General features: G+C 48.3%; 1 protein-coding gene across 1 annotated transcript; it reads left to right on the forward strand.

Annotated features, from left to right (window-relative positions):
* Nucleotides 1-391: 391 nt before the first annotated feature.
* Nucleotides 392-10065, forward strand: Nptx2 (neuronal pentraxin 2). The gene is made up of 5 exons (NM_001172728.1): nt 392-934; nt 2592-2808; nt 6953-7197; nt 8650-8829; nt 9685-10065. Exons 1-5 carry the CDS (start codon nt 521-523, stop codon nt 9910-9912), a joined length of 1284 nt encoding a protein of 427 aa, NP_001166199.1. The 5' UTR covers nt 392-520; the 3' UTR covers nt 9913-10065.
* Nucleotides 10066-27508: the final 17443 nt, after the last annotated feature.

A 27508-nucleotide genomic window follows, 5' to 3' on the forward strand; every position in this document is an offset into this window, starting at 1 on the left:
GGTTTTTCGCGCCGCGCCGGAAGCCCGTAGCCGCTCGTGGGCGCCTCGAGCCTCGAGGCTACTCCTCAGCCGATCAGGCCCGCATCCTCGGGTGGGTTCCAGGAGCGCCTGCGCCCGGCCGGCCGCCTCTCCTCAGGAAACTGCTGGGGAGCCTCGATGCTCCCTTCCTCGGAGCCCCGGACCTCGCCCTCCCACCTCAGGTTCCGGCCCACGCGCCCGCCCAACTGCCCTGCGCTCCGTGAGGAGCGCCCCAGTTCCGCCCCTTTGTGACGTGAGCCAGGCTGAGCCAATCAGAGCTCGCGGCGCGCGCCCCACGAGCCGAGTCTCCGCCCTCTCAGCTTAAGAAAGGGCGCGCGGAGTGCGACCTGCCAGACCGTTTCGCGGCGTGCGGGTGGGGTTGTACGTCGGCGGGTGGCCCTGGTTCGGCGGGTTAGGCGGCCACTCCACTGGTGAGTACCCCGACGGCGCCTGGCTTTTAGTTCGCGGGTACTGAGTTGAGCGCGGCGGCGGCGGCGGCAAGATGTTGGCGCTATTGGCCGCCGGCGTGGCGTTCGCCGTGGTGGTCCTGGCTCAGGACAAGCCGCTGCCCGGCAGCCACTTCGTGTGCTCGGCAATACCCCCGGAGGCGTTGTTCGCCGGCTGCCCTCTACCCGCGACGCCCATGCAGGGCGTCTCGCTGAGCCCCGAGGAGGAGCTGCGGGCCGCCGTGCTGCAGCTGCGTGAGACCGTCGTTATGCAGAAGGAGACGTTGGGCGCCCAGCGCGAGGCTATTCGCGAGCTCACGAGCAAGCTGGCGCGCTGCGAGGGGCTGATGGCCGGGAAGGCGGAGTCGAGCAAGGACACCATGGGCGACCTGCCGCGGGACCCTTCCCGAGTCGTGGAGCAACTCAGCCGCTCGCTGCAGGTTCTCAAGGACCGTCTGGAGAGCCTGGAGGTAGCAGCGCGCGGGGAATCTAGAGGGTGACACCCCGGGCTTGTGGGGTGGAGGATTCGGGAGAGGAGCGGGTACTTGGGGCTCGTCCGCGAGATTAGCTAAATTTGGGGTGCAAGGGGAGGGTCTTGGTCTTACTCTGGACCTTGCTTGCGTGGCATCTCTTTCTCCCACCCTTCTTTATCTCCTTGTTGGAAACCGAAAGGGTTAACCTCCTGTCCTGTCCCTTTCCCGGTGCGCACCGAACCCACCTTGAACTTGAGGAGGTCCTGGCTAGTGAGCCCAGATGGCCGGGCCAGGCGCGAAATATCTGGGGATGAGACACCCGCTTTCCTTTCCCTGAAAAGGTCCACGAGCCAGGAAGCGCTCTGACTAGCTGTGCCACGAGCTGGGCTGCAGGGTTTCTGCGGGAGGTTAGGTGCCCTGGGCATCTGGTGTTTTCTTTTCAAATCGAGTTGGGCTGGACCTGAGGAGGTGAGGGCGGGAGGAGGGGCGCTGAAAAAAGAGCAGCGGGGTCGCCAGCGACCCCCAAAAAGCACATCTAAGTAAACCTGTTGACTTTTGGGGTGTTTGTCTACTGAGTTGGACTGTTTTACAGTGCCCTTCTGGATTGCTTTGGGAAGGGATCTTGTTACCTTCTCTCCCTGAAAGATGTGTGCAGTTTGGAACTTTGAAAGCAAATGTTCAATTAATTTTCCTCTTTACTTTCCCTCCTATTTAAGAAGTGTGGACATTTCTGTTAATAGGATGTATCAAAATACCTATTAGCAAGGCAAGATTTGAATTACAGGTGGTAATTATTGCTAAATTGTTGGAGGGCTTCTTTTGGCGTGAGAGCTAAATACAGTATTTCCAGCGTCTGTACATCCCATGAGTCATTATGATTACTAACAGCTAACATTTCTTGAATACTGAATGTGAGTCAGGCATATTATTTAATATTAACTCCTGTAACGGTGAACAGTGTGAGGTGGGTTCTATTTTCTGCAATTCATGATTTGGAGCAATTGGACACAGAATGAGGTAAAGAGCTTGCCAAGGGCTCATGGTTTAGGCAGCAACAAGCTGATGACAAAGATGTAAGAGAAACAGAAAGTGAGGATTTAGGAAGAGCATAAAAACAAAGATTTCTGGAATTTAGACTCCTGGTATTTTATGCCTATCATTTTTCAGTGGTATCTCTGCAAGCATAGTTATTACCTTTATGTCATTCTGGAACTTGGAGGCTGTTTTCATTTTTAGATGAAAGCACACCAGCTTTGAGTATCACTAACTCTGTAAGAAAAAAAAATCTTCTCTATATTTTAGTCTTTACCTGACACAGAATTATGGGTGTTAGTTTAACACCCATATTTTATGGGTGACTTTTTAGGGGGAGAAGAAAAACAGCTTTTTTTTAGGAGAAGGAAAATGAGATTCACAAGTTTCAAATACTGCAGCAAAGTAATTCTTGTCTGACTTTGAAATTCTTTCCCTACCAAAAAAGAAAAAAGAAAGAAAAAGAAAAAGGCTCATCAGGAGTCTTTTGAGCCATTGATATGACTTAATAGAGCTTTTGGAAGCTTTTCCCTGTGGTCAGGTCATTGGAGGTACGTCACAATTTCTGCTCCATCGGCCTGAATATTTTTCTCCCTCTTGCACCCCCTTTTCCAATTGAAAGCTTCAGCTCCGCACCAATGCATCCAACACGGGGCTGCCCAGTGACTTTAGAGAGGTGCTCCAGCGGCGGCTTGGGGAGCTGGAGAGGCAGCTGCTGCGCAAAGTGGCGGAGCTTGAAGATGAGAAGTCCCTGCTCCACAATGAAACTTCCGCTCACCAGCAAAAGACTGAGAACACCCTGAATGCACTGCTGCAGAGGGTGACTGAACTGGAGCGAGGTACACTGTGCTGTGCTTGTCTGTCTTAAGAGTGGCCTGATTTCCATCCCTGTGGTCTGTCTCAAGATTTCAGTGTAGGGGCAGCAGAGTGGTCATAGATGTTCGTGCAGTAAGAAAAATGACTGACAGTGGTCATGTCTGAAATTAGTCCCAGCCCCACTGGCATTGCCCTTGGGAAACCAAATGACCTCAGGACCATCTTGGACAAACAGCCTATCTCCGGCTTTCTCGTATGTGGACATTTCAGTACCTTCTTAACTCATCCTTGTAGCAGTTTCTGTGTATCTTTTTCTTCCCTCCTACACTAAGGTAGGTAATGTTCTCCCACAAAAGTCAGAAAAGGAGAGATGAAGGGCCCTAGATAATTTACATTGTATTGCCAGCCCCCAAAATGCTGGGTGGCCTGAATATATAATTTTAAGTTTGCTGGGAGTGGGTGTAAGACTCATCTCAGGTGTATTCACCTGACACAGGCAGTTTCTGATTACTCAGTTTTTTTGAATTGCTAGGAGAATGTCCAGCAGCAGAATGTTCAGTAATTCTTTGAATAGCATTGACCAGGAGGGCCAGATGGAAAAGGGACTGGGTTACTGTTCCATGAGGCACAGGTCTCCTTCATCCCTTTCCTTTCTCTTCCTGCAGTAAGGTCTATCCTTTCTTCCCTGCACATCCCAGAAAAAGGTGCTGTGGCTAATCTGCCTGATTTACATTCTCAAGTTTCCAGAACTGTTTCCTCTCTGCCTGCCTTCTGCTGCTAGGTGACATCAGGGGACTCATTAGGTCTCAGAGCCTTCCCCAAAGGCAGAGGAGCTGCAGCTGAGGCTGTTCTCACCTGGTGGGAGGGGAGGGCAGCATGCGGCCACAGGTGAGTGTGGGTCCCTCCACCCAGCATGGCCATGGTGTGTCCTTGAGCATTTGGGCCATGGAACAGGCCCTCTGTGGTTATTTTGTGCCCTGGAAGACATGGCTGTAGAGCCAGAGGACTACTTTGCCAGAGACCTTGAGGGCTGAGTGCCTTGCTTGGTGCAGTGGCCCAGCTGCTAGGATGGGTTAGTGGAGTAGTACCTGACAGTGTCCTTCACTCCTGGAAGGTCCGATTTCCCAATGGGAGTACCCATTTCACGGGTAAGAAAATTTCTCCCTTCTCAGCCAGATAAATGTCCTTTGAGGAGAGAGGCCAAGGTGTATGTGGGCCACTTGTTGGGACAGGTACTAGCTACAGATCAAGGACTGAAGTCACAGCCAAGTGATGTCTGCATTCTCTCAGAACTGGGATTGGGGATGGTGACTCTGGAGGAAGAGTGAAGGCTCCTGCCCTGCTGGACAAGAGGCTACTCTGAGCCCAGCAGGCAGCATCCAGCTGCCACATGTGGATACTCTTCCCCCCTGGCTCCCCAAGATGCCCATTTTCCTTTGTTATGAGACCTGCTCATTCGCAGGGGCCTCCAGATGCTGGGCCAGCTGGCCAGGCGCAGCCCTGCTCAGTGTTGAAAGCAGCCTTAGCACTGAGCAGACCAGCGCCTCCTCCCTGTATCCTCTAGCTGCCTGCCCCCCTCCTTGGGTTTGTCCACCACCTGCAGTTTCTGATTTATTGGTCAGGCTTTTTAATTCCGTAATTGGTTTTAACTAAGTTTCCTCTGAACCTCCAAGCTGTCTTATTCAAATAAAGGGCACCAGCTTTCAGGGTGTGGACCCCCTCTTCTGCCCCTTGGCTCTCCCAGCTCTAATTAAATCTATGTGTTGTCACCAGGCTAACTATATTACTGATACTGAGTCTTATTAAATTGGAAAGCCTGCCCACCTGCAAGCATAGAAGCCATTTCTCTTTATTAGATAATGATGCTTTCATTAAGAACATGCCATTTGCCACTTGAAGATTAAGTACTTGTGGCTCCCCCTTAGTGGGAAGAGGGACTTTCAGTCCCTGCTCTGTGATTTACTAGCATGTGACCTCGGATAAGTCATCTCACTTCTTTCCATCTTAGTATTTCAACTTTGTAACCTGCAAAAACTGGCGGGTGGAGGCTGTTTCTCTCTTTTTTTTTCCTTTTTTTGTCTTCAGCCTTTTGAAGGGCTAGCCCCTGCCCTTACTTTGGCAAGGCCTCCCCACTTTCTGGGTGCCCGGATTTTTCTAGCCCTTGGCAGATGCTCTGTGACACAGCTACTGTAGGAGGTTAGGAAGCTGCACAATCTTAGGCAAAGCGTGTACTTGCTGAGAAGCCCAATTTCTGGTATCAGTGACACCTTGCCTGCTCCAGAGAGGCTAGAAGGGTGATTCTGGGTTTGTTGTTCTATCCAGAAAACTCTCCTCAGGTAGACATGAGCCCTAGCTCCAAAGGATTTACCCTGATGAAAACCACAATTGGAGGATTATGGTGGAAAAGGTTATCCAGCCATCTGGCCCCTGTGAGTGCTTGTTAACGAGTGAAGGGTGTTTAGGTGCCTTTCCTTGCAGGATCTGCTTCCTAACTAAGAGGAAAACTTTGGCCATGACAGGTCACAGAATCAGTGTTTTCCTGCAAACTTTGGTCTCTGTAATAACAGGGACTGGAGTTGGTAAAGTACTTTTGAACTTAAACTGAGACTACACTGAAAGTTACTTAAATCCACTTCAGAGTTTATTGTCCAGGATTTGGAAAGTGGTGTGTACACAGGGGTGGCTGGGGGGAGGGAGCAACATCTTTACTGGTCCCAGAAAGTTCTGGAAGCAGGTGTGTTCACCTGAGTGGGGTGAATACCTGTGCATTTGTGTGCCTTCCCCTGGTTTGGGACTACAGGAGATTACCAGGAAGCAATTCCTCTTGGGGAGGAAAGGGCAAATGGAGTAAAAAGAAAGAAGGTATTTAGACAGCCTCTTCTAAGTTATTAATAGAATCAGGACCTGGAGCCCAACTTTTTGCCTCAGTGGTGGCGGTTCAGTATGACAGAGTGACATGGTCTTACTCCCTTGCTAAATGTTTGCCAAGTACCTGGGTCCCTGGGAGACTTTCCCTCTCCAAGGTTATGTGCTATGGATTCTAGGCCCTGCTTCCTCACGAAGAGGCTGAGAACTCAAGGCAAGTTCTGAGGAAAGATTTTTCTGGCTTAGTGAAACAAGAAAGTCAAATTTATCTGTACCCAACTTCCTCAGTCTTTCTATCATCAAAAATAGGGAGTACTGCTGAGGATTTAGCTCAGTGGCATAAGCGCCTGCCTGGCAAGCGCAAGGCCATGAGTTTGATCACTGGTACAAAAAAAAAAAACTATAAAAATAGGAAGTACTAAGTAGAAAGGACCAGAGATTTTTCCTACTGAATTTAGGAAGCCTCTTTTTCTGTTGAACTAGTGTCAGACATGATGGTCCATACCTGAAATCCTACTACTTAGGAGGCTGAAGCAGAAAGATTGCAAGTTTGAGTCCAACCTGGGCAGTTTTACAATTTAGCAAGACCCTGTTTCAAAATAAGCATATGCCTGTAGTCTCATCACTCTGAAGTTTGAGCCTAATCTGGGCAATTTAAGGAGACACTACCTCAAAATAAAAATTTTAGAAAGGAAAGGACCTGTAGTACAGTGATAAACCACTGCTGGGTTCAATCGCTACTACCACAAAAATGAATCCGTAATCTCTAACACATCACGTGATTATCCGGGCAACAATCCTTTCCCTATTTTCTTACCCAGTCTTCCTTAGGATCTCAGACTTCCTGATACCTCTTCACAGAGATGTCATCTACAGTCCTTTCTCTGCTACAAGCCATCTCTCTCCCTTCCTGCAGGGCCCTGCCCTCCCAGCAGAGTCCCTTCCTTGCCTTCTACCCATCACCTGCTGCTGGTTTCCTGTATCCCTCCCTGCCAGGCTGTTAGCCTCCTGAAGGCAAAGACTATCTCTTGGGCTGCTGGACTTTAGCACTTTAAATAGCAGTCGGCAGGCGATGGGCCCAGTTGCACAAGGGACTATCTTTCTTTCTTTTTTTTTTTTTTTTTTTTTTTTGTATTTTTACTGGTACCAGAGATCGAACTCACGACCACAGGCTTGCAAGGCAGGCACCTATGCCGCTGAGCTAAATCCCCAGCCCCACAAGGGACTGAGTGTGGGGTGCGAGTGGGACACACTGGGGGTGGGGTGGCCTAACAAGCTGTGGCTTCTTTTCTCTCCATCCAGGCAACAGTGCATTTAAGTCTCCAGATGCATTCAAAGTGTCCCTCCCCTTCCGCACCAACTACCTATATGGCAAGATCAAGAAGACGCTGCCAGAACTATATTCCTTCACCATCTGCCTGTGGCTGCGGTCCAGCGCCTCACCAGGCATTGGCACCCCATTCTCCTATGCCGTACCTGGGCAGGCTAATGAGATTGTGCTGATAGAGTGGGGTAACAACCCCATCGAGCTGCTCATCAATGACAAGGTGAGGCCACTTGGTGCAGGCCTGGGCACCGTGGGAAATGGACATCTGGGGAGGGGGAGATCTGCCCCTGGCCAGCCTGTAATACAGCCCAACAATTGCAGCCACAGAACAGGGGCTACAGGAAATAGCGTTCCCTCCACAGCAAGGAGAGTGCTGTGTGCTGAGTTGGTCTCACTCTGAGGTGCTGGCACAGGGGCAGGGGATGGGAGCGTGATAGTTTATGGCGCTCTAGTCTGTGAGTGGCCTGGAGGCAGCAAAGGAAGGGAGGAGCAGAGAGCAGGTCTCTGTGTGCAGGGGCTGGGCACATCTTTTTTTGAGAAATTGGGTTTATACAGATACAATTTACATAGTGAGATTCACCCCTTCAATACACATTGCAGTCAGTTTCAACAAATACATGCAACTGAGTAACAGCATAACAATAAAAATAGAAAACAGGGCCACCTTCTCCCACCCCAAATTCCCTCATGTTAGATTCCCACCCTGGCTTCTAATAGTCCCTGCCCCAGCCTATGGTCACTGCAGGCCTGTTCTTTGAATCTCGTCTTGCTTTTTCCAGAGAATATAATCCTTTTTGGTAAGCACCCAGGAATATGGTCTCCCCAAAAGATCAGCAGTGGGCCTTCCAGAACCTCCGGCAGCCCTCATTTCAAAACTTTCCTTCCAAAGTCAACTAAACAGAGCAAAAGCATAACCTTGTGTCCACCTGACTGGATTCGAGGATTGAATGGGTGCCCCAACTCCCTGGCTGCCCTAACCTCCAAGGAGTGGGGGTGGGCTAGGGTTAGTAGGTGGGGGTTACATCCCTGCCTCCCTCTCTCTGGGAACTTCTGTGCCCTGCCTTGGGTAGAGTTTGTTTAAATTACAAGCGCTGTGGAGCCTGCTGAGGCTTAATTGTTCTAAATAACACAGTAGGACTGAGAGTCTTGTTTTCCTCTCCGTTGAGACCTCTTGTAAACATCTAATTCCTGGAGGGAGGCTTTGGGTTGCTAGGAGACCAGCAGTAACAACTGGCCCAAGCTGCCCAGCCTACCTGCAGTTCTTTGTGCCCGCTATGTATATCTGCCTGGCTCTTCACACTGACACCCTGCAGTCCTCTGCCCAGGCAGGTGACATGCACACCTCATCACTCAGGGACATTTGAGTCTGAGAAGATCTGCACTCTGTTCACCAAGGAAGCAGGTGCAGGAGAATCCTGACTTCAGGTTCTGTGCATATAGCTCAGGGACAACCAGGGAGGGTCACCCCTCATATCTGCTCAGTCCTCAGCCAAGCCTGCTGTGTCTAGTTCACTCAAGGGGCTCATGCCAAGGCTGCCTACTCTTGAGTGTCACCCACAGAGCAGAGAAGGGGAGCCCTGGAGACACAGTGGCCTTGGGACTTGTGGCTGGCTTTCTACTTCAAGCACCAGGGGTCTTAGGCACATCCTCACCTGCATGTGGCCACCCACAGGTTGCACAGCTGCCCCTGTTTGTCAGTGATGGCAAATGGCACCATATCTGCATCACCTGGACGACACGGGATGGCCTGTGGGAGGCTTTCCAGGATGGAGAGAAGCTTGGCACTGGGGAGAACCTGGCACCCTGGCACCCCATCAAGTCAGGAGGGGTGCTGATCCTTGGACAGGAGCAGGTGGGTACCCTCCAAGGGACTAGCCACTGTGACGTGACAGCTACCCAGTAGGCACAACCCATGCTGTCTCATGGGCTAAGGACACTCTGGGGACACAGCCAGCACCAGCAGGGACCAGGCTGGAGTGGTGGGGTCAGGCAGATTCCAAAATCACATCTGATGTGGAGAGGTAGCAGTGCCCCTGTGGTCATCTTGTCACTCAGGTTCCAGGTTTGTTCTGAGGCTGAGGTTGCAGAGAGCAACTTGGTGACCCTGCAGGTCTCTACTGGGTTTGCCTTTGCCTGGGAGGAAGTGAGTTGGGATGATGGGGCTGGTATCCTCTGGGAGATACTAGGGGTCCTGTCCCTGATGTCCAGCAAGGGGACCCTTAGGAAATTCCAGGTGCTCAGTATGTGGGGGTGCAGAGAGGAGACAGGAAGGCCTGGAACTGTCCCCAGGAAATGTACCATGTAGGTGAGCAGAACAAAATCTTGTAATTGAAGTTTAAGGATTATAAGTGCTTTGGGGAGCTTGGAGTCTGGTCCCTTCCTAGCCCGTTCCCCTCCTCTGTCTTCTTATTACTACTACCCAGAGTGACTCAAAGTTAGGAGACACAGCTGTTGTTCTAGTTTTGGACATGTGTTCCCCAATCTGGCTTCAGTTTCCCTTGTATAAAATGAGTGATTTGAGGTGTTTTGCACACCTGATACATCATGGACTCAATCTATAGAATCCTGGTCAGAATAGGGAAGTCAGAGAAATGTTGAAGCCTCATCCCCCATCTTCCTGGAGAATAAGCCTGTGTGTGTGTGTGTGTGTGTGTGTGTGTGTGTGTAAACTTGGCCTGATGGTGGATGTCCTGTCACTATTTTCTAGGACACTGTCGGGGGCAGATTTGATGCCACACAGGCGTTCGTGGGAGAGCTCAGCCAGTTCAACATCTGGGACCGTGTCCTTCGCCCGCAGGAAATTAGCAACATCGCCAACTGCTCCTTAAACATGGCAGGCAACATCATCCCCTGGGTAGACAACAATGTGGATGTGTTTGGAGGGGCTTCCAAGTGGCCGGTGGAGACGTGTGAGGAGCGCCTTCTGGACTTGTAACCACCTTCTCCGTCTAGGAGGCCAGGACCAGGCTGTCTCTATGGGGATATCAGAACCACTTACTCCCCAGCTGGACTCTGTTAAACCTCTTGCCCCAGTGAGTGGGACCCCAAAGCCCATTCCCAGGGAATGTCTAAGAATTTCTATGTGTTATCATTTGTCACTGGCTTATTTGTTCCTTCCCAAAATTTTGGTTTTACGGGGGTAGTGACAGAATCCCCTGGGTAGAAGCCCCAAACCACAAGTGGGCTAACAGCTGACTTCCTGCCAGGGTTGATGTCCACAGCCCCGCTCCAGACCCCTGTAAATGATAGCACAGCCTAGTCCTGCCCGTCCTCCTGGATGCCTGGTACCCTGTGTGCACCTTCTGTGTGTCCCTGGTGTGTAGAGTGCATCCCTGCTGTCAGCTGAGCACGCAGCAAAAGCAGTCACCCCATCCCCCTGTTTCCTGTGCGTTGAGTCTGTTGCTGTGAAGTGTAGCCGGTGGTGGGCTAGATGCCCAGACAAACCCTGTGTTTCCCAAAGCCAGTGGGGGTGCAGGAAGTGCTGGCTCCTGAGAGGGGCCCAGATGGAGAAGAGCTACAACAGCTGTCCTCTGCCCCTCTGCCTGCTTCCTCAGACCCGTGCTTGGACAGAATCACTCACTGGTGCCAAAAGTTCATGTACAGCTTCTACAACCATTCAGTGTGGCCTGGGGGCTTATTTTTCCACATCAGAGAAAAGCAGATGTTAGAAGGCTCCCATATTTTACATTTTGCCCACTGTGAGGAACGTGTCCATTTTTAATCCATGTCAGTTCCTGTAAGCACCTGACCCCATCGATTGTTTCCCCAAATAATTTTTAAGAAAATGGATGTCATTTAGCTGATGTTTGCTCAGTGACTCCAGGATGCTTAATATATAGTAATTTATTTTAAAGAGAATGTGATTAAGTGGGGAAATTTATAAAGCTAAATATTATATATTTTATTTTTCATACCTGTTTGAAGTGCGAATTTGTGGAAATTCCATTTGTAGGACCAAGTTGACATGTCCATCTTGACATTGTGTGCCACAAGAACTCTTCCAATGATGGAATTTTGATTAAAGTGCACTGGAAGATGCTTGAGGCCTTGTTTCTCCCAACCTGGGACCAAAGGAGTGGTGCACAGGTTGTGATTTCCCAGGCCTGACACCAGCAGGCACACTCAGATCTGTGTCTGGGGGACTCAGGAAGCTGAGGATATGTGGAGGAGGATGCAGTCCAGGTGTACCCCACCCTTCTTCAGTGCCAGGTTGGGGTTGCCCAGCAGGTCCTGTGTCCCTAGCCTGCCTCTGTCTTCAGCAGACAAGAGGACCCTGAACTGCCTCAGGTGTGATACCTGTTCATTACCTGCTCTATGCAGGTGCTCTTCACATAGCGTCTCATTTGGTCCACCTGACAGTCCCCTGGCAGCACTGAGCCCAATTTACAGGTGAAGGCACAGAATAATTAAAACTGACGGATCCTGTAGCCAGCAAGGGACAGACCCATGGTCATAACCAGCCTGTGGCTCTGAAGCCTGTAACCCTGTCCCTTCAACCACCTGCCGCCTCTCCTCTGCCTTCTGGTTCTTGGCTCTGAGGGGCCTCTTGCCACTGTAATCTTCACAGAGCTCTCTGTGTGCCTGCCTGGCCCTGTTATGTTTGAGAATCCCTTTCCCTCTGCCACCACCACTTTCTAATTTTGTATTTTCACTCTGTATTGGCAGCTGCAGCGTATAACTTCTTTGCCTCTGTCCAAGGAAGAATGTTAATTTCTATTATAAGGGGGCAGGGTCTAATCTAACCTGACACCATAAGCCAGATGTGCTTCGATACTGAGGCTGTAATGGGAACTGTAACCTCTAAAACAAAGACTGGTGGATCATCAAGGCTAGTGAAGTCTGTTTCCAATGTTGTGGATTGTGACTTGATAGGTCCTGGATGTCATCAGAGCTGGTAGAACATGAAATTAGGCCGGATGCCCTGTTTGGGGGTCTTTGGAGCCCACAGTGCTGAAACCAGCTGGGGAACCTTTATTTCAAATGTCCTTTGTAATGGAAACACCAGTCAGACTGCCCCTGAAGAGGTGCCCAGGGGGTTCCTCATTTGTTGTGTGTGTGAAGAGCTGAGCTGACCTGATTCCCTGGCTCTGCCTTCTCCAGCACAGACTGTACTCCTGGCTGAGTCAGATAACTTCCTGCAACTGGGGGAGCCTGGAGCACAGAACCAAAATATTCTTAATACTTAGCAGTCTTAAAGATGAGAGGACCCTCCTTCCCTGACTGTTGCTTTCCATCATGTTCCCTTCCTTGGGACACAATACCCATATCCACATCTTAAGGAAAGATTTATTTTGGTTTACAGTTACAGAAATTTCAGTTCATGGTTGGCAGGCTCAAACACAGAAATGGCATAGTGGAAGGGCCTGGGAGGAGGACACAGCTCACGCTGTGGTGTCAGGAAGCAGAGTGGGAAGGGAAGAGCCAGGAAGGGAGATGCACCCCATACCCCCAGTGAGCCACCTCCGGCCAGGCCCCACCTCCTAACGGCACACTCAGCTCCTGAACACCAGTGGATGAATCCCCAGCTAAGTACTGTGCCCCGTGATCAAACTGAAAGCTCTGCCTCTTGAGTGCGTGAGAGTTTCTGCGGAAATTCTGGATCTAATCCATAGCATTACCTCTCAACTACACGCTGGTAATCTATTGAATATTTTACCTGCCTGACTCAAAAGCAGAAACAAGAATCATCTATTCAGTTTGATGAGTTTCTTGTGCTGTGATCCTCCCATTGGAACAAGACCCATGGCCTCCGTTTCACCACTCAAGATCCTTAACCTGTGCCTGAAGTTGGATAACACCTTGATGATGGGAGTGGGGTTTTCCAGTGAGGGTGGAGTGGAAAGAGTCCTGGGTAGTGGGATACTCTGGTTGGTTAACATGGAAATGAACTCAATGATCAATTATTACTGAGTCAAAAAAAAGATAAAATTCAGCTAAAACAAAGGGTGCTAGAGAGCAGGACTCTGTTAAGGAGAGGGCAGGCGGGGAGCCATCACAGGCTTGGGCCTGCCCTACCCACTCTCGTGGTGTAGAAAGTCTTGGAAAGAGGATGTCCGCTGGTGAGCACAGGTATGACCATTCTGTCAGCAGGTATTTGGTGTGGTGGTCACTACTCTGAGCACTGGAGGGACAACAGTGAGAAAGGCAAGTGTTTGAAGAATGGAGATTGACTCCAGGGAGAACCTATTTGTAGATGAGACAAATAAATGGGATGTAATAAAAAATATGGTGAATGTTTAAATTTGTAAAAGTATACATATATTGTGGTAAAAGACACATTGTCATTAGTTCCCTTTAAAATACCTTCCTCACTTTGAAGATTCTTGTGTTATTCTGGCCATTTTTTATGGTGTTTTGAGACAGAGTCTCACTATATAGTTGAGGTTGGCCTTAAACTCATTATGTATCCCAGTCTGGCCTGAAACTCACAGCCATCCCAAGTGCTGTCTCAGCCTCCCAAGTGCTGGGATTCCACGTGGGAGCCACATGCTTGGTCATCCTGGTCACTTTTCAAAGTACTTCTGGAAGTCATCTGAGTATCGTTACAAGGTGTGATAAAAATCCAGTGAGTGCTGCGGCAAAGTGCCATCCTACAAAGATGGGCTCATAAAAACATGGCAGTGCGTCCTCATCTACCTTAGTCACCAGATCTGGCACTGTGTGACTGCTAGCTCTTCCTCAAAGTCAAAATGACCATAAAAGGGAAACATCTTGAATCAGGTCAGGACACTGAGGCAGCTCTAACAGCACAACTAAAGACATTTAGGAAAGAGGACTTCCAGAATTGCTGCAGCAAGTGGCAAGAATGACGGGATAAGTATGATTGAAGTGGTGGGAAGTATTCTGAGAAAGATACATAGCAATATTTTATTTTACTTTATAAAAGGGGAGAGCTTTATTTTAGCTCTTGTTTTTAGTCTATAGTTGGCCAGCTCCAAGGGCAGGGAGGCATCCTGGAAGGTTCTGATGGAGGAAAGCTGCTTATGTCACGGTGTCCAGAATCTTCACCATAGTTTTGATTGCACCTTGTAGTTGATGAATACTACCCTGACTTCATTGTAGTTAGAGAATGAACTGAGAGGACTGAGAGACGCGGGGCCAGTGGGGAGGCTATGTCCTCATCTGGATGAGAGGCGTCGAAGGCTTGGGTTAGAGTAGCAGTACGGGCAACAAAAAGTATAAGGATTTAGAACAGTAATGTGAACCTTTTAGAGCTTTCAAAGATAGTAAGCAGCTGGGGGTTTAGCTCAGCGGCTCAAACACCTGCCTGGTAAGTGGGATGTCGTGAGTTTGATCCTTGGTATACAGAAAACAAACAAAAAAAGGTTTAAAAGCAAAGATAGCAAATAGCCAGCTGTGGTATACATGCATAGGTTCACCACCACTGATTTAGGATATACTGTCTGGGGATGGAGTTGTCAAGATTTGCTGTTATCTGGGATTTGGGAGAAAAAAATCAAATATGAGAGGGATTCCCACCTATCACAAAAGTCAAACAGAGAATCTTGAAAACGAGAGAAGAGACTCATCACATACCAGGAAACCTTAAAATTTATGGTTAAATTCTTATCAAAATCTACGGAGACAGAAGGCAGAGGATGACATGTTCAAAGTGCTGAAAGAAGATCATCAACTGAGAAAATAGATTCAGTAAAACTCTTCAAAAATGAAGGCAGAATTAAGACATTCCTAGGAACACAGAAATTGACCAAATTTAACACTGGTAGACATTCCTTGCAAGAAAAAGCTAGAAACAGTACTTCAGGTGGAGATCAAAGAACTCTAGACGTGACTCAAATCCGCATAAAAATGGTAATGAGCACTGGTAAATGTAACTGTAGAGGGAATTGTAAGATAAAGAATAAGTGTCATTTATGTGTATAGCTCTTCTCTATGATTTAAAAGGCAAATGTGTAAAGCAGTAATTATAAATTTGCAGTGATGGATATAAATATGTAAAGATGTAATTTGTATGACAATAGGACAAAAGAGGGGAGTCACTATGATGCTTTGGAAAAGCAAATGTTTTTGGTACCATTGAAATTAAGTCAGTATTAATCTGAACTGGATTGTTACAAATAAAGATGTTATTTGTGATGCCCCCCATCCACCAAAAAAATAACTGAAAAGAATGTATTCAAAGAAACAAGGAAATTAAAATACTACACCACAGAATATTATTTTAATGCAAAAAAGAGGCAATCATGGAGGAATAAACAAAAAATGCAGAAACTATACACAAAACAAATGGCAAACATAAACCCTACCTTATCAGTAATTACTTTAAATTTGAATGTCTTGAACACTAAATAAAAGGCAGCATTTGGGAGAACAGATTTAAAAATTGATCCAACTATACTGTCAACCAGTGACAGACTTCAAAGACACAAATATTTGAACATTAAGGAATGGGAAAAAATGTATGACACAAATACAGTTATGGTAATATCAGAAAACAGGCTTAACGACAAAAATTATTTTCACATTGTGGATACTGAGGGCAATAGCTATTTATCAACAGTTTGCCACGTAATTTTTAGGGTGTATGTGTTACAGAGGATTGGATTTTTATAGTACAGCCGTGGTCCTTTTTTGTTTTTATTTTGAGATGGGCCTCACTAAGCTGCCTGATATGAATTCCAACTTGTAATCCTTCTGCCTCAGTGTCCTGAGTGCTGAGAACTTTGGGGAATCTTAACTAAGGTTGCAGGGCCTTGTGCTGCATGTGAAGCAGTACCACACCCCTTCCCCATGTGAGCACCTCTGTGAATGTGTGTGTGTTGGATGTCCTCGGAACAGGATGCCACATGTCTTAGTTATTTTTCCTGTTGCTGAGACAAAATACCAGACACCCAAAGTTAATAGGGGAAAGGTCTATTTAGCTCGCATTTTGTAGAGGTGTCAGTCCATAATCGGCTGACTGCAAGCCAGGTTGGCACATGGCAGAGGGGCAACAGTTCATGATGGCAAAAGATAGCAAAAGCAACAAAAAAGAAAAGTTAAGCCTCTTTATGTCCCCTCTATTGTATCCAGCCTACTGGTATTAGGGTGGTGCCACTCCAATCAGTGGGCTGATCCAGTAATCAGCCACTCTTAATCCCAGAGCCCTTAATACTAGCAATGTACTACACATCTATCCCACCCTACAGATTCAGCGTCTAAAAAAGTTCTCTGAGAAAGTTGATGACCACATAAGGCTTTGGGGGAGAGGACATCTAAACACAAACCATAACACCATGTGAGTAATGTTACCTCCATTCTACTGAAGAAAATCCAGTGCCTCTAAAGATTGTGTGATAAGGTTGATCATCAGGTCAATGTACACTGTCCCTTCCATGTGAAGGCAGGCTCCAGGTAACGGGCCATCGAAGTATGCACTAAAAGAACATAGTAGCTAAATTTATATTAGCAAGATATTTGCCAGTTACTGATTGTAGGCATGAGTAATTGCAAACTTCACTGCTTGGGAGTCTTGAAGGAGGGAACAATGAGGTGAAGTTTGCAGCAGTCCACGGTGATATGGCATTGCTAGTCATTCTTTCCAAATTTAGCAACTGACCACATTGGAATGTTCATTGAGAAGCAAGCAGACACCCTCCTTTTACTAAATACGTCTTAGATAATGGACTTCAATCCCTTACTTCACTTCTTTAATTTAGATTGGGCGATCTTAACCATTTTAATGGGAGAAGATCCATGGGATCCTATTTTTCTAAGCAATTTATAAGTGTCAAAGATTTAATTTAATTTTAATACATTAATCATCGGGTGTCGGTGTCACTCCCGGCCGGCAGGAAGGACACACAACAAAGTCTGGCAGTGGACAACCTTTTCTTTTATTTTCCTTCTCCGTACAGCCTGCCCCGGGAATCCTCCCGGCCGAAGCCTCTGTTGGTCCGCTCCCCGCGGCTCCTTGCGTGCTTCTCCCTACAGTCTGTCCCGAAGCCTCTACCGGTCCGCTCTCCGCGGCTCCTTGCGTGCTTCTTCCTACAGTCTGTCCCGAAGCCTCTACTGGTCCGCTCTCCGCGGCTCCTTGCGTGCTTCTTCTGCTTCTTCTGCTTCTTCTTCTTTTCTTGGCGGGAGAGGCACTCACTTTTATAGGGTTCAGTTGTTGCTAGGCAGACTATCTTACAGGGCGGGTTGTGAAGCAGGAGATCTTACAGGGCGGGTTGTTTACCAAGCAGGAGATAAGCGCCATCTTAGCACACTCGATGGGAGGGGTAATCTAGCTCAGGCTTTGCTCTTTCCTACAGGCCTCACGTCTGCCAAGTAAGGCGACTGGGCTCGGCAGCGGCTCCCAACATCTCCCCCTTTTTTATTTTTTATGAATGTGCGCATCGTAGCCCTTCCTGGACTGGGTGCAGAGGCTTATGCCCTATGCGTAGGCCCACCGTAGGTCCTTGGCTTAGACCCTGGTCGGCCGTCCCATGGTCTGCCAAGGCCCTGAGGCCCTCGTCCTTTTTCTAGGGCCAGGCACAAACTGGACAGAACCTGGATGCACACAAGCTTGCACTCATTTCCTCTCCGTAAAGAAATCCCCTCGGAGAGAAATTTAGACCTGGGCAGCATCTAACAGTCCAGCGGCTTACGTGCAGGATGGGGTAGGGCCTGGCTTAGGTTGAGTCGCACCGGGGGAGTACGCTCTTACCCGTCATTGACTCTCCTACCCAGCTATGTCATAATTTTTTAGAGGAGGAGTGTGGGAAGCTCACCGCCCCTAGACTCGGTCGTAGGCTAGGCGAGTGAGCCATGCATATGCCTGAGGATCTTTTTGTCCATTTTGGGCTACCGCTATTTCTATTCATCTTGTTGGTTGGTCTGTGATGGATCTCCGGTAGGGCAGGTCTGATCTTCAGTCGAGGGCTTTGTTGCCCGTGTCAGTCTCTCCGGTACCCACAGTGGTTCTCGTCCCGGTTCCTGTGGGAAAACACAAACCGCGCCTCGGCTCCAGCTGATTACCGGATCCGGGCCCATCCATTGTCCTGTTAGGACATCTTTCCATTTAACCCACCCTTTATGGTTGGGGGAAGGGTTGCAGTGCTCCATAGCTGGGGAGCAATTATCATTATTTAAATTTTAAAAATTGTGTGTGAATAGTGCCATGGATAATCGTGCCTTTGGGGCCAGGCCTTGGCCTACTCCCCCTTTTTGTTTTTGTACTATAAATCAAGACAAATAAAATTTACATCCTCTTGAGCCTTCTACAACTTACAATCAACTGCCTAACCAGCGGTTGAGCCACTTCCCTATCGGAAAAGATCTTATCGGCGGCATCTTGCATCCGAGCCACAAAATCAACGAATGGCTCTGTTGTACCCTGGACTATTTTAGAAAGGCACAAGGATGCCGTTCCGGCACCACTCACCTGCTTCCAGGCGCGAAGCCCAATGGTATTGATCTGCTCATAAACTGCACCAGGGAACTGAGTCTGATTATCAGCGTGTTGGCCTTCCCCCATAAGCATGTCTCTATTCCACCCCCGGTTCCCTCGGTTAGCGTTTCTTTCCGCCTGTTCGGCAGTGAACTCGGCGTACCAGGCTCGCCAATCCAGGTAACTACCCGAGGGCAGACACGCCTTTGCCAGCTGAGTCCAGTCCACGGGGGTGAAGGGCCCAGAAGACAGGTTCTCCAGCATGGCAATGGTGTAAGGCGCAGTCGGCCCAAAGGTTGTAACTGCATTTTTAAGTTCTCTAATCTGCTTTATTTCAAAGGGTTCCCACACATTACGTGCCTGACCCATGGCCATCTGTACAGGATATATCCCATAGGGGCCGCTATCTATCCCTGGGAACGGGTGGTCTTCATTAGACACACGACCCCCATGCCACAGCTGTCTGTGGAAATAACGTCCCGCCGGTGGCGGAGCATCGTAAGATGGCGGCCGTGGCTGAACAGAAAATGGCGGCCTGTGCGTTATTTCCTGTACTGACGGAAGAGGGGGGAGTTCCCATGCGGCGGCATCGCGGCGAGGGACCGCTTCCGGGAACGAGTTCCAGGGCGGAGCAGAAGGTTCTGTCTCCCTCCCCTGCCAGGGGGCGCTCAGAAGCTCTCTGCTTTTTCGTAAGCCTAGCTGAGCGGAGCGCAATTCGCGGCGCAACGCAGCGAAAGAGCCTTGCGTCTCCCCATCAAGCGACTTAGGCCCCTGACAGCTGGTCTCTTTGGCCTCCTCACCATTCAACCTTCCCTCGTCCTCGGAGTCAGATGACTCCGAGGCTTGAGCCCTGTCCTCCTCCTTAGCATCTTTGTTCCCCTTGACGGACCCCTCTCGGGAGCTCCCTGACTGGGCCTGCTCAAATACCCTGCGTACTTTTGTAAGTTCTTGAGAGCTTTCCCCGCAACCACCCTCACTCTTAGTGCCGCTACCTAGCATGTTTCCCATTTTTTAATATGTTACTCACCGCGTGAGGCCCAAGGAATCCGCCACTTACGCGTGAGCCTGAGAGGAGTCTACAAACCCTGTAGGTGCGCGCCACCCAGGGCCCAGGTTTATCCTCTACTCACCTGTCTTGCAGCTCTGCGTTGGAGCGTTGTCCACTCCCACGTCTCGGGGGTGATCAGTCCCCGTACGGGCCACCAGATGTCGGTGTCACTCCCGGCCAGCAGGAAGGACACACAACAAAGTCTGGCAGTGGACAACCTTTTCTTTTATTTTCCTTCTCCGTACAGCCTGCCCCGGGAATCCTCCCGGCCGAAGCCTCTGTTGGTCCGCTCCCCGCGGCTCCTTGCGTGCTTCTTCTGCTTCTTCTGCTTCTTCTTCTTTTCTTGGCGGGAGAGGCACTCACTTTTATAGGGTTCAGTTGTTGCTAGGCAGACTATCTTACAGGGCGGGTTGTGAAGCAGGAGATCTTACAGGGCGGGTTGTTTACCAAGCAGGAGATAAGCGCCATCTTAGCACACTCGATGGGAGGGGTAATCTAGCTCAGGCTTTGCTCTTTCCTACAGGCCTCACGTCCGCCAAGTAAGGCGACTGGGCTCGGCCGCGGCTCCCAACAATCGGGGAAGGCCTTCTGTAGCCTTGTGAGGTATTTTAAGACATTGCATACTGTGCCCATGGGGAATGTTTCAATGGTTAGGGTGAGAGTGCCTGTGTCTTCCTCTATTCTGTGCTCCGTAACGTCCCCAGACTACAGAATGATTCTTATTTACATTTAGTAGCATCCCCAGCTCTAAATGTTATTTAAGTATCAATTAAAGCCATAAAACTTTGTTAATTGATACATACCAGCAGATAATAGATTTAGTTCAGAAACTGTGTTGTAGGGGTCCATATGTTAGCCAGAGCATTTTAAAGTTGTTTTGGATAAATTCTTTTAATAAACTTTGGATTTATTATTGGGTTAAATTATAGGCCTCTAGTTCAATTTTTCTCCACCATATTGTTTCTGTCCTCTTGTTCTTCCTTCCCTCTTCCCTTCCTTTTTCTTCCTTTGTTCTTTCCTCCCCCGCTTCTCCCTCCCTCTCTCCCTCTCTTGCTTATTTTGGGGTTGTTTATTGCATGTGCCTTGGGCCTCCTCTAGGGAGCTTTAAATCAACGTGATCAGAGTTGAGGGCCTCGTCCATGGCAGTGGTTGAGTTGACCCCATGGCTGTGTCACTGAGGTGCCACAGCTATTTTCCCCTGTAACTCTGAGAATCAGAATCCTCTGTTATTAGCCACAGAGGCATAGATGGCAGCAGTAGCAACAGCAAAGACTTATTTTATGGTTATATTGAGTCATCTGCTTTCAGGAGCATAAACCTCAAAGTGCTACTCAGTGACTACTTTTTCATGAGTGTCACTGTCAACCCACGGGGTCTTTCTCCTGAGTACCCTTTAGCAAGATATCAACACCCGATTAGGGGACAACCAGTGGGCACACAGGAAAAGTGACCATTCCTCACACCTGTCATCTGTCTTAGTTCATCCTGAGCTGCAGATGGACCCAGGCTGAGACACAAGACCAAGAGTCACTTTAAAGAGGGCCCCTAGGCTATGCTCCTGTCTCAAATGCCAATTAGCTAAACTTTAGATCTGGGTTGGTTAAATCCATGACAGTGGCTCCCTTGCTAGTCCAAAAAATAATGGTGTGAGAGAGTAACAGGCTTGGGACTTTGCTGGGGGCTTGTGGTGGTGGCAGCAGGGTGAGGTCCCCATGTGAGTTTGAACTTCCCACCAAGCCAAAGTAGTGTGCACCCAGGCTTCCTCACCCACTTGTCCACGTGTGAACAGAGGAGCAGAGGGAGGGGTGAGGCTTAATGACAGTCAGCATCCAAACATCAAAAAATGGAGTAGATGCTTTACTACAATAGTCTCCAAACCGATCTGCAGATCTAATGCCTTCTAATTGAAACCCACCTAGCTTCTTTGGAGAAATTGATAGAGTCTAAAATTGATAAGAACATGCAAAGGACTGAGAGTGGTCCATTTTCTGATGCTGTAACAAAATATCTAATACTCAGTAATTTTATAAAGAACAGAGACTGATTTGGCTCCTGGTTTTGGAGACTGGGAATTCCAAGAACATAGGACCAGCATGTGCCTGGCATCTGGGGATCACAGAGAGAAAAAACAAGGAGATAGCTTAGGTATCTCTTTCTCTTCTGATAAAGCCATCTCTTCTGACACCATCACAGAAGCCCACCCACATAACCTCATCTAGCCCTGTATTTCCTCCAAATACAGTTGACATGAATTCACAGATTAAATTTCCAACACATGAATTTTGGGGGGATATATTCAAACCGTAACACAATGTTCATAGCAGAATTTTTTATAATATCCAAAAGGTGATGGGGGACCCAAATGACTGTCAATTGGTGAATGGATATAAACAAATTGTTGTATATCTGTAAAATGGGTTATTATTATTCTGCAGTAAACGAGGATGAAAGATATGATACCATGTGGATGAACCTTGAAAACACTAGGCTAAAAGGCATCTGTTACAAAATGCCACAAATAATATAATTACACATATGCAAAAACTTCCAAATACCAGTGCTATAGAGACAGACAGTTAATCAGTAGTTGCCAGGGGCTTAGGACATGTGTGACATTAAAGTGAGAAGTGAATTTTAATGTGGATAGAGTTTCTTTCTGAGGTAATAATAAAAATATTATTGGATTGACTGTGATGGTGGCTGTGAATATTCTAAAAGCTGTGGAATTATACACTTTTAAAATAAGATTGACTTTTATGGTATGGAAACTCTATCTCAACTTTTTTTTAAAATGTGGTTTGAGATAGGGAATGGGAGAAAGGCAAAAAGAAAATTTAGGCATGGGGACAACATGAAGACCAGGTGTGGTGCCAGGTATGGTGGCACATGCCTATAATCCAAGAACCCAGAAGACTGAAGCAGGAGGATTGCTGCAAGTGTGAAGCTATCCTGAGCTGCATAGTGAGTTCAAGGCCAAACCTGTACTACAGAGTGAGATCTTATCTCAGAAAAAGAAGTGTTACTTAGGACATAAATTTGAGAGTACATTTCAGCAGCATTGGGTTTTTATTTTATTATTTTTTTAAATAAGAGGTCAGGACTAGAGATAAAGATTTGGTTATAATCATATTCCTTGTCCTCCAGGCACTCGCAGACTCATCCCACTTGAGAGCAAATATAAGCAAGCACGGTCAGTCTCATCCTTGCATGGACATCCTTACATGGCTCCTCATGGTTAGGGACAGTCACCACAAGCCAGCCTAATACAATACGTATTTATGGTGTTGACATGAATAGGATGTTCTCACCACGTGGTCTGGCATGAGTAACAGATAAGCCAACCCAGTGTAAAAGAGAAAAAAAACAGAAAAAGGATACAAGTTATACAGAATTTCAGAAAAAAAAAAACAGTAGGAAATCACTAATTACATATAAACTCAAATTTTTAATCCTCCTGCCCCAGCCTCCTGAAGTACTGGAATTACAGATGTGGACCATCTCACCCAGCTCATAGTGACTTGTTTCATGATCCCCATTCCCTGTAACCAACTAAGGAGAGTCCTTGGGTTCAGCTTTGATGGCTCATAGAGCAGCCAGTGGACTCTGCAAGGGGTCAGCATTGAGCAGTCACGAAGAAGTGATTAATTGTTGTTGGAGATCTCAGTGCGGAAGAAAGCTGTTCAAGGCCAGGGCTGCGCCTGTCGCTTATGACTTTGGCCTTGACAGACAGCTGGTTCCCGTTGTTTTCTCAGAGAAGCACAAGGCAAATTTACCCTGTTGTTTTACTTGGCTCTGTAAAGCAAAGCTGCTCTCTGTGGTTGTCAGTGCAAATATTCACAAGCACATTCTAAAACCCTATTCAAGCAGAAATAAATCACAGAAGACTACAGTCTGGGGTATATTGGCATTTCCTTGTCACTTGTCATTATATGTAAGTGACTGTGTCCTGAGGGATTCATAAAAGTAACCCCTGGATTTCCATGCTTAAGAGTACAGCATAGATGATGAAGATCTACATCTTAGCTTGAATCAGATGTTGACTCAGGTGAGTGGGGTATGCATGCCCACAATCCCAGCACTCTGGGAGGCTGAGGCAAGAGGATCACAAACTCAAGCCCAGCCTGGGAAATTTAACAACTTAGTGAATTGTCTTTCCTGTGGAGAAAGGCAAAGGCCTGACTAGGTGTTGCTCTCTGATGATCTTCCTTGGGCCACATGCTATGTGAGGCACCCAGAGCCTCTGCCTGGTCTGGGTTGGACATATGTGGCAGAAAGATCACTGGAGACAGCTTCAGGAAGGACTTTCTTAGTGGGCAGTGACCCCCAGCACCAGGTCATCATGGTCACTCATGGAGTCTTGACTTAATTTTGTAACTACAAGAGTCAGTGGGTATAGAGAGGGCTAAGTTCAAAGTCCACCATCCTGTGGGTGGCTGAGCCCCACTGCTCCCTGGATCCTCCAGCCTGAGCTATGCTTTGGGGACCTCTCCTTACAGCTCCACCTCCTATTCTATTTTAGGGGTTTCCTGACAAGCAGGGAGAAGGCAACATGGAGGTGGCTCCTGGGAGACTTTCTGATGAGAATATGCAGGCTCACTCTCAGTGGGTGAGGGCCAGATTACAGAAACTGCCCACCTACGGGAGGAGAAACTGAGGCCCCAAGCATCTATAAAAGCCAAGATTCAATTCTTAATAGATCTGCATGCTTGCTCTCTCTCATTCTCTTACAAACAGGATACAATCTTTAATATCCCCTTGAGGTGGAATTTAAAAATAAATGTAGCATCTGGCCTATTTACAAATCAGAGTGCATACAAGGATCAGTTAACCTGGAAACCCGTAATGACAGGAACTGCTCCACAGGGAAAGCCAGGGTCCTTCTTCAGGCTCCCACAGGGAACACTGAGCTCCTCCTGAGCTGCCTGGGGACACAGGGCTCTGCCTGATTCCCTGTCTTTTCTCTGCTGAGAGTCACATGGTAGATACTGTCCCTGGGCCGGACGCACCAAGGGCCCTGACCCAAATTGTGATTAAGCCTTAGCACATCTGCAGTCTGCAGAGAAGCATATCACAGCACCTACAAAATCACTCAGCTGGAAACAGCTGGTCGGGGCAGACCCTCATAGCCTGAGACCACCGAGGGCTAAGCAGCTGGCATCTGGGTCCAGTCTGTACTTGCAGTGTAGTCCTGGAGGCCATCTGGATTGGGGCTTGTAGCATTTATTTATTTAGTGCTGGAAACGGAACCCAGGGCCTTTTCACTGAGCTATACCGCCAGCCGTTTTTCATTTTTTTATGTTTGAGACAGGGTCTCACTAAACTGCCCAGGATGGACTTGAACTCACAATCCTCCTGCCGCAGCCTCTCCGAGTGCTGGCATTACAGGGCTCTGGTACCACATGTGGCTGGCCTGGAGCTCTTTATAGCCTTGTCCTAGAACCAGGCTGAGGGTCTTTACAATAAGCCCTTATAAAGATGGTCTAAAAGGTTACACAACATCCCTGAAAATGTGGACCAGTGTGTTATTCCTGTTTCACAGATATGGAAATGGAGGCTTAAGGAAAAGAAAGAACTTGTATAAATTCACATGGACAATGAAGGAAGAGGAGGCCAGCCCTGGAGTCTGACCCTGGACATGCTGTCCAGTGGGCCTGATTCACACAAAGGACTAGAAGCACTGTGCTGAGGGGAAGGGCAGGTTTCCCCCGCCTGCCTGGGCACAGTGCAGGAGTTGCAAATGTAAGCATCTGAGTGCCCCCTGAGAGTCTAGAGACAGCCCTTCCCATCCCCAGATTTCCTAGGACAAAGTCCCATCTCCATCTTTGGCTTCCTCCCTCCTCCCCCGCCTTCTTTCTCCTGCAAATATTTGCTGTCTCTCCAGAGCTGCTGCCATGGTTATTGGCATCCCAGGAGCCAAGGGTCCAATTGGACTTTAAATCTCTTTAAAATTCAAGACCAAAGTAAACAGCTGCTTCTCTGAACCCTTGTCCTGAAGGTGACCTTGTCTTGCAGGTGACCATGTCCCATCTCCCAGGCTGCTCCCTTCTGTAAGCTGAGGGGTAGCAGAGGGGGACCAAGGGGTTTCTCCAAGCCCCACAGTTCTGGGGATAGTGGGGAAAGGGACCTGAGACCTCACAGGCCTCCTTGTCCCAGGTAGGGTACCTCTCTTGGGCAGTGGGGTCCCAGGCAACTGAGCTGGGATGGGCCCCTCCCATACCAGCAGTGTGACCATGAGGGAGCCAGGGTTGTCTGAGCCTCTGTTTGCTTATCTGTGTAGTAGGGTGATTAGTCCTGGTAGCCTTGTTGTGAAGGACACCCCTGTGGAGATGAAATACAAGTGGAGTTGGAAATGTTCTGACCAGGCACCTGACTGCAGTAACAAAAATAACTCCTGGGGCATGATGGCACGTGTCTGAATTCCCAGTACTCTGGGAGGCTGATCTCAAGTTCAGGTCCTGCCTAGGTCCAGACTGAGCTCAGACTTGTGATCCTCCTGCCTCAGCCTCCCAGAATGGTGGCTGCCATGCTTGGCTTCTCTTTACCTTCACAGTTCTCTGGAACTGTCATCACTGCAGACAACCTGGTCCCTTGCACATGTTCGGTCTATACCCGCAGTGGAGTCTCAGGAACCAGCTTGGCTTCTCTGTCTGGAGTGTTCATGTAGCCTCGGGCAGCAATCTGCTTTCCTGTGATCTACTGAGTGCTGTTAATCGCCTGTGTTCCTGCTGCTTCATTCACCCTCCGAAGGACCAGGAACTCAATAATCACCTGAGTGCTTAGAAGATGCAAAGGCAGGGACAGAGATTCTCTCCTTACTCTGACTTCCTCCCATCGCCTGCGTGAATGGTAACAACCAGACCCCATCCAGACGCCATCTCGTATGTCCCCATCTCTCCTTCCATCCTGTACCCAGTTTACCTCAGCAAACCCTGGCTGACTCCCATGGTTGGCTAGTGTGTTATCAACTGCTTATGTGGTCCGCGTGCCCATAGGAATGAATTCTCCACAGGAAGCAGAGCTTGGATCTGTTTCTCCTCCTTCTGCCTCCCCTCAGCCCAGCTACTACCCGGGTGCAGCAGATTGTCCCAAAAGTAGGGTGGTCCTCCTTTTCCGAGGCTTTATTTCTGCTGTTTCAGTGACCCATGGCAAACTGTGGTCTGAAAATACTAGATGAATAATTCCAGAGATAATTCATTGGCTCTGGATAGCGTCTATTACAGTACATTGTTACAATGGTTTTATCTTATTATGAGCTATTTTAATCTCTTACTGTGCCTAATTTATAAATTAAGCTTCATTATAGGTGTGTATGCATAAGAAAAAACAGCATATAAGAAAAAACGGTATATAAGATTTGGTAAAAGCCCTGGATGAGGGGGGGTGTTGGAATGTGGCTCCCAAGATAAGACAGGGGACAGAATATCTGGGAAATAACCTAATGAAGGGAGGATGGCCCCCAGGGACAATCAGACTGGTGCTTTCCAGACAGGGATGAGCAGCTGACAGGCTCAGTGGACACCATTATATTTTGAGCCTCGGCCAAGCACAGCTCAAAGATGCAGCCTCCCCGTGACCTAGGGACCTGGGACCAGATGGGTTTCTTTAGCTACAATTTTAGAGCCTAACTGTGTTTTCTTTTAATCCAAAGAAAGTCACCACGACCACTACCCCCCGCCCATTTCCTCCTCCATTGATCCAGATCAGGTTGGGCCCAGAATCACCCCCAGGGGGAAGGGCAGGAGGGAATGAGGGGGCTTCCAGATATTAAATTCCAGTTAGCTGGAAAACAAAGGGAAAAATGAGACAGACGCCAGCCAGCCCAACTGGAATTAACTTGGAACTTGTAACATCTTTTCTTTGAGCCCTGTTCCATTTCCAGCCTCTTGTACTGGGTGGATGTGGGCGATCCATTGTAAATGCAGAGGAACAACTTGACTCAGCGGGCAGAATGAAGGGGCTCCTCTTGCCAACGAAGGGATAATTGCCAGTTGTGCAATTATTAAGCATCTGTTGTTTACTAAGCCCTGGGAAAGGTTCCAGGGAATGGATCACAATATCAGCTCTTCTCAGGGTGTGATCCAATAGTAACACTGTTTTTTCTCAATCTGTCTG

The sequence above is a fragment of the Cavia porcellus genome, unplaced genomic scaffold, assembly GCF_034190915.1.
Source record: "Cavia porcellus strain 051 isolate PalLab524CR breed Dunkin Hartley unplaced genomic scaffold, mCavPor4.1 scaffold_23, whole genome shotgun sequence".
NCBI classification, from domain to species: Eukaryota; Metazoa; Chordata; class Mammalia; order Rodentia; family Caviidae; genus Cavia; species Cavia porcellus.